Genomic DNA, 7,653 nt, shown 5'->3' with positions numbered 1-7,653 from the left:
GCCCCAAATGGAGGATGCCGGCAACTAGTGCCGCCCCAAATGGAGGCCGCGCCGGCATCGCCGCTCGCTTCCACCTCCACCTCTAAGGAGATGAAATGAACGTAGAGTAGGGACTTGGGAGAAAGGGAAAAGAAATGGTTGGTACTGTTTTGAATTTTTTTAAACGACCGACACAGTGCAATACGTTTCTGATTCAGAGGGTGAGCGTGACAAAAGCAAACGGATGGTGGCGGACTGAATGGGAGGCAGCTGCCGAAAATAGGAAGCGCGCGTCGCTAGCCCGCGAGGCGCAGGCGCGCTGAATAAAAGTTTCTTCCAACTTTGTGGCATCTGTTTGAGATCAGCAAATAAATGCTGACGTTTAGATACATCAATTTTGCAATTTGCACCCACGCCCCAATATCACGGGGCGTACAAAGAAACCACCAATAAACATTCGTATTAATTCACACATTGATCACTTGTAGTAAATGAAAGGAAGAGAAAAGGTAGAGAAAATGAAAAAAGAAAAGAAAGAAAACGAATAAAAAATACAGTGTTGATCGGACGCACACCCATTTCAATTTCACCCAGGCCTATTCATCCATCCCGTGCTAATCCAACAACAGAGAACAGACCATACATTTATATATAATATCTTTATCGTTATGGCTAACATGTTGACGAATTCAGTAAGTCAGTTAGCTGCCATGGCGGCCTGGGAGCGGATGGTGCTGGGGTAGAGGAACTTCTTTCCGCCGACGGCCTCCAGGATCTTCTTGCTGAGCGCGGCGCCGCCGTCCTGCCCGCCGGACTTGGAGACGTAGAAGGCCCGGGAGAACCAGTCCAGCAGCTCCGGCGCCGCGCACATCACCATGTGGAAGGGCCAGTACCAGCCGGGCCACGTCACGTAGTAGTCCCCCCGGCGCACGCTGGCCACCACCACCTCCGCCAATGACTCCGTCTTGCCCACCGGCATCGGTCCCACGTTGATCTGCACGCACAAAATCAAACGTTAGTTCAACTACTCAACGTCTACGGAAAAGGAGGACGGAGGAGGAGGAGATGGAGCTCACGTCGCGGGCCTCCTCGTCGATGCCGACATGGCCGTCCTTCTGGAGGCCCTTGCCCTTGGTGAGGTTGGAGACGACGTAGCCGGGCATGAGGATGGTGACGCGGACGTGGGACCCCAGCTCAGCCCTCAGGGTCTCGTAGAACCGTATCACGGCACCTTTGCTTGCCTGCAAAATTATATATACAAAAACCAAAACCTGAGAATGAAATCCATGGCTAATCTTGCGAAAGAATTTCATTATGTTCATGTAGGGCCGCCGGCACCCTGCTGATTCCTACCGACTGACATAGCGTGCGACACATGGATCTGACGACCTAGCTAGCTTGGTAGCTGAACTACATTTTAGATGGCCAACCCAGATTCATCTATCTGTAATTGGTGGTACACCCACAAGGTGTTTGGTGAGCTGAATTTATGCTCACCACGGGCCTGTTTGTACGGTTTATAAGCCGCTTATAGTTAAAATAAGCTGAAATCAACAGCCAAACGTCATGCTTTTCAACAGCTTAATATTTTGGCCACGCTTATTCTCACAGCTCTCATTTGTATTAAAAAGCAGAAGCTGGATTAGACCAGCTTATTTTGACCACCGCTTTTACTTCTGAAAAGCGCTTCTTAGATAAGAAGTACCAAACAGGATATATTCTTAGATTGAGTGATAGAATTTATAGGTTCCTTACGTTGTAGAAGCTCATCCGTGCTGTCGGGACCCTGCCGGCGACGGAGGCGGTGACCACGATGTTGCCCCGGCTGGCCTTGAGGTACGGCAACGCGAAGTAGGTCGGGTAGACGGCACCCCAGAAGTTGAGGTCCTGCAGCGGCCAGCCATGCGTAAACAATTAAACGTGCACGGACGACGACACGCAACAGAATGTTCAGAATTCAGAAAGTTGGCCATGAAAAACAAGCGCGCGCAACAAATTCTTGGCAATGAAAATGATTGACCAAATTGACTCCAAAAAGAAGTGTTTTAATTAGTCGAATTTGAGAGCTAACTGATTAATTCGCTCTGTAGCGTTGCAGGCGCTAAAGCGAAGCACTGGACCCACCATTATCAGTATTGGAAAGAATACATATCATGGCGGTTAAGAGAATATAATGCACCATATAAAGAAGGGGTGTGCACGAGTGCGACGCATATCTAATCTAATAAGACTAAATAGGTCAACCTCTCAAAAGAAATAGAGGGGCCAATCAGTCTTTTCAGCTTCGGAAAAATCCTACTCTTTGCTTTTGCAATGGAGGGAAATACTTTATATGCGTAGCAATCTGTTATTTTCTCATGTCAAAGTTTCTACATACAGTATAATAATAGGCCGGACTGATTGAGTTGATGTCTTACAATCACATTATGGAAGGCGGTTATGTTGGTGATCTCTTCAAAAAAGCAGCTGGACCAGATCCCCGCGTTGGCCACCAGGTGATTCACTGCGGCAAATTAGAATTCTTCAAAATCAGTATTTGATATGAGTACCACGCGTCGCCATATGAATCAAGATATTTTAAGTCAGCTATAAATATAAAAGCTATAAACAGAATGTGAAACATGTTTTAACTTGGCAGCTTTGTTTCACTATCAAACAAAGACAACTAGCTGCTGGCCAATTATATTTTTGCTAACTGTGTATTCAAAACCAGTTTTGTCCATTTGTCCACTAGACTGACAAAGGACAGTCGTCCACGCGTCAATGACAACAGTATTTAGACTATTTATGATGTTCTTGTTGATAATAATCTTTTAAATTACTTGACAGAATGGAGCAAGAAATTCGCAAGTTATGTTCAAAAACAAAATAAAAGCTGCAGGAGGTAGCCATGGCTTGCTATCTTCGGGGGTGTTTGGTTCTTTAGTCGCTTCTAAAATTCATGTCACATTAAATGTTTAGATACTAATAAGGAGCATTAAATATAGATTAATTACAAAACCAATTACATAGATGGAGGCTAATTTCTGAGACGAATTTTTTAAACCTAATTAATCTATCATTAGCATATGTTTACTGTAGCACCACGTTGTCAAATCATGAACTAATTAGGCTTAAAAGATTCGTCTCGCAAATTAGTCGCAAGTTATGCAATTAGTTTTATAATTAGTCTATATTTAATACTCTATGCATATGTCCAAACATTCTGGTAGAAACCAAACACCCTGGAAGATAGCAAGCCAAACATCAGGAATTTTAGACGTTTATGTAGAAACCAAACATTCTGTAAAGTAGCTGAACGTTGCTTTCAACCAAAATAGGCTGCTATGACATTGATTCACTGCACTATCTCTGAAAGCGATTTGCTGTCACGTGCATAGTCATGGACCATCAGCTACCCTCAGCTGCCAGTGACAGAACCCTCAGCTGTCACGTGCATAGGCATAGCCCGCGTTCGGCTGTTCAGCTCTCGGATTGTTTCAGCTCAGCTTATTCTCTCTCACATAAAACTATTTCATAACCATCCAAAATTCACTATTACATACACGGTATGACTGCAGGGAATTTCATTAATTAGCTTAATTTCTAACTGCAGATCAAAAAAGTCAAAATCTAGAAAGTCAGCTTCTAAGCGAAAAGCAAAAAACTGCAGATAAAAATCAAATAGGCTCTCAGATGTGTCGCATCAACAGGGAGCACTAAATTAACACGCTACACAGTTAATTAATCATGGACCTACGTGTTTAATTTACATTTTTTCAGTCTGCCAATAACATTAGTAGTAGCAGAAGGCTTCATCTAGTGTCTCTCCTCCCGCTGAATCATTTTCCCCTAAAAAATGAAAGAAAGTCTTGACAAGCTACTACAGTACCTATCGCTTAATTTAGTGAGAGACCGTTGTCGTGCAAGCTTGGCTGATAAGTTATAGCTAAAAATACTATTGATTAATTTATTATGAGAAAAAAATATTGTTCATTAACTAAAAAACGACTTAGAAGACAAACGAACAGGACCATTATGCCGTGCAGTCCAGACGGACCATAGTAGTGTTATTACTGATCACTGCTGCCTGCAATTAATCCCAGCGCCGGCCATGTGCCACCAACCGGCAAGACATGATATAATAATATAGGAGGAGTACTACTACTTCTACTGGCAGTGACACTTCCGGCCGCGGCCGGGCGAGCGTGTATGACTGGCTTACTGCCCACGTGACGTCCCTGTTATCCTACCCACTCGCTTGAAAGCAAATATAAAGCTCAATGTCGAGAAGCGTATGCATGCTATGCTACCTTATATATATATATATATATATATATATATATATATATATATATATATATATATATATATATATATATATATATATATATATATATATATATATATATTATAATATAGTAGTATATATATGTATAAGTAAGTACTGACGTTTGCCGAAGTGTGCGACGGTCTCCTCGACGGCGCGCTTGGCGTCGTCCACCTTGGTGATGTCGGCGGGGACGACGAGCACGTCGGGGGCGCCCAGGTCGCGCGCCGCCTTGGCCACGGCGCGCAGCGCGATCTCCGTGCGCGCCACCACCGCCACGCACGCGCCGTGCCTCGCGTACTCGTACACCAGGTGCTGAAAATTAATATAAAGAACAAGGGGAACATATACATAAATAAATAAAATAGATAACGACGTACGAGCTGTCATATTCTCGTGTATATATGCAGCGCTTGAGAGGGCACTGCTCCTACATACTGCTTCTGCTGTTGTTGTACAGCAGTGGTTCGTTCAGTACACCTTTGTTTTGTCCTCTCAATGCCCTGATTTTTTCTAGTTTGATGCGTACCCTTCCACTGCACTGTGTCTATGTGCCGATGAGGCACCGTCGAGGAATAATTAAACAGGGATGGAGAAGCGACGAGCAACAGCAGGTAATAAAGACACAGCAGTGTTACCGTGAGTGATTCAGGGGGTCATAAATGGGCTTTTATTCTAGTGATGACTGTGAAGCCACATGCAGTCTAACCCGCACTATACGCTACTGCATCTGCGTGCCTCTCTGCATATCCGTGAACCGTTATGCAGCGAACTTCCCGGCCGGAGCCACCATACTCGGCTGGGATTAGTAACCTTTGTTTCGGTCGTTACTCCTACTTTGGCCTCGTTGACTTTGCAAATTTTTTTAACCTGATAAATAGTACTATTTTCGTCTTATTTGACAAATATTGTCCAATCGTAGATTAACTAGGCTTAAAAGATTCATCTCGTGATTTCCAACTAAACTGTGTAATTAGTTATTTTTTTTACCTACATTTAATACTCCATGCAAGCGGCTAAAAATTGATGTGATGGAGAGAGTGAAAAAACTTGGAATTTGGATGGCATCTAAACAAGGCCTTTGTTGTGCACACGATAATGAAGCGAAAAAAAAAACATGTGCGACGACGACGATCAACATTCGACAAGCTAGCTAGCAGTTGCGTGGCCGTACGTGTTTTGATACTACAGTGCGCTTAAAGGGGCCGCCGTGGACCATAGCAGCCTTTATTCGTGAGGAAGATAAGAGTCAATTTGTGGCCTTTAGAGGGGCAACCATTTCAGTGCATTGGCACGTAGCTGTAGCTAGCATGCACCAACTCTACCACCTGGTGTGTGTGCGTGCCAGGCCCTGTGTCGCTTGTCTGTGTGTTTTCTCTCACTGGTAGGATCGGAGGTCGTCGGACTGAGGATCCCACAGGAGCCTGGTAATTCAGTTAATTGGAGGAACGTATATAACCGCAAGAAAGAGAAACCATATCGCTACGGGTGCAAATAAATTTCGAATTTATACTACCCTGCGGCAGCTAGGTTGTGTACGTGTGTGCAGAGAGAGAGAGGGTTAGTATTAGGAACCGTACTTGCATTTTCTCAAGACAATAGTCGTATCGTACCCACTAGTACAACATTGTTTAGTTTATTTATCTTCTTGTTCGTCCAGATTCAGAGCGCACAAAAGTAGGCAACCCAACCAATCAAAAGCTAGCATGCGATTTGAAAGACGCATGCATTGCACGCAGTTGAACAACCACGCGCCAGCCTCTCTCCGGAAAGGCCACAACGTACCATTTCGTGGCACGCGCCCGAAGTAACCCAAACCCATCAAGGCAGTAGCAAGCACACTCTTGTACCGTATAGTACAGGTGCAATTCGTATGCATGTAAAAAGAAATACCAGCAACGAAAGTAAAAGCTATACACAGGAAAGTTAAACACAAAGCTAGCTAGATATATACAAAAGAGAAGTGGAAGAGAGATGTACGTTTCGAAATCCATAAAAGGTGTGCATGTAGTACATGCATGCAGGCGTAGTAAAAACTCGATCGGCCACTGCCATCCGGGCCGGCGAGTAAAGTCACTGCCCGAGAGAGGCCGTGGGCAGTCGCGTGCAGCTCGCAGTCAATACTCAATAGTAGCTGAGACTCACACAGCAAAAGGCCAAAGGCCAATATCACGGAAGAAGAGTGAGAGTAGCTGGCTGGCTGAGACGACTGACCTCGCCGATGCCGGAGGACGCGCCGGTGACGAGGACGACCTTGCCGCGGAGGTCCTCGCCCTTGGCGAAGGGGCGGACGCAGAGGCGCTTCAGGAGGCGGCACACGAAGGCGACGGGGAGGTAGACGAGGAGCACCAGCGCCAGGCCCACGTGCATGAAGCAGCCCAGCAACGCGTTCACCACACACTCCTTGCTCATCTTCCTTCCTTGCTTGTTTCTTTCCTTCCTTGGCTTGGCTGGCCGGCCTGCCTCGTCGATTTCTTTGCTTCTCTTATTATTAGCTTGTTGCTCGATGGATTTTGCTTTGGCTGGCTGGGCTGGCTGGCCGGCCGGCCTTGTTCCGATCCTTGGATCTCCTCTCCTGCCTGCCTCTGCACCACCGTACCCTAGCTAGCTCCGATCCAACCAGCTGGGAGCCTGCCTGGGACGAACAAACTGAACGTACCACGGCTGGAGGCTGGTGGAGGATCGGAGGTGGCGGAGACGCGGGAGGCCGTGGCGTGTTATTTATGGGTGCCCGGAGAGGAGAGGCTCGCGGCTTGGGCAGGCCAGGGAAATTATAATGTGCATGTACGCTGGCGTAAGATTTGGTGGCTGGCGCGCATGGCCGATGTGGTCGATGCAGCGACCTGCAGGTGGCTAGCTAGCTAGCTCAGACCGGGTCCAGATGCGTTGGATCGATAATGTTGCGACCAGGAAGTGAGCCGGTGGCCGGAGTAAATGCCGGCGCGGCGCCGATGGTATGTACGGTCATCATCCGCCGCCGCTGTCACGAGCCATGCCGCTAGTCCACTACTACTCACCAAGTCACCATTCGCGCGCCCATGCTAGCTCCAGCTTCAGTGGATCGGAGCACAGTAATAGCTGGTGCTAAAAAAACTAAGGGGTGTTTGGTTCCTACAGAAAAATTTTAGTCCATGTCCCATCGGATGTTTGGACACATGCATGAAGTATTAAATATAGACGAAAAAATAACTAATTGCACAGATTATGGCTAATTTGCGAGACGAATTTTTTAAGCCTAATTAGTCCATGATTTGACAATGTTGTGCTACAGTAAATATGTGCTAATGGTGGATTAATTAGGCTTAATAAATTTATCTCGTAAATTAGCCTCTATCTATGTAATTAGTTTTATAATTAACTCATAT

General features: G+C 45.9%; 1 protein-coding gene across 1 annotated transcript; it reads right to left on the bottom strand.

Annotated features, from left to right (window-relative positions):
- Positions 1-382: 382 nt before the first annotated feature.
- Positions 383-7,016, bottom strand: LOC136481927 (11-beta-hydroxysteroid dehydrogenase A-like). Its single transcript, XM_066479204.1, has 6 exons — positions 6,503-7,016; positions 4,411-4,603; positions 2,397-2,482; positions 1,735-1,866; positions 1,056-1,220; positions 383-973 (listed from the first exon to the last, which is right to left on the bottom strand). Exons 1-6 carry the CDS (start codon positions 6,698-6,700, stop codon positions 677-679), a joined length of 1,071 nt encoding a protein of 356 aa, XP_066335301.1. The 5' UTR covers positions 6,701-7,016; the 3' UTR covers positions 383-676.
- Positions 7,017-7,653: the final 637 nt, after the last annotated feature.

This window comes from Miscanthus floridulus, chromosome 9 (assembly GCF_019320115.1).
Source record: "Miscanthus floridulus cultivar M001 chromosome 9, ASM1932011v1, whole genome shotgun sequence".
Taxonomy (NCBI): Eukaryota; Viridiplantae; Streptophyta; class Magnoliopsida; order Poales; family Poaceae; genus Miscanthus; species Miscanthus floridulus.
This window is presented reverse-complemented; position numbering and strand designations above follow the sequence as displayed.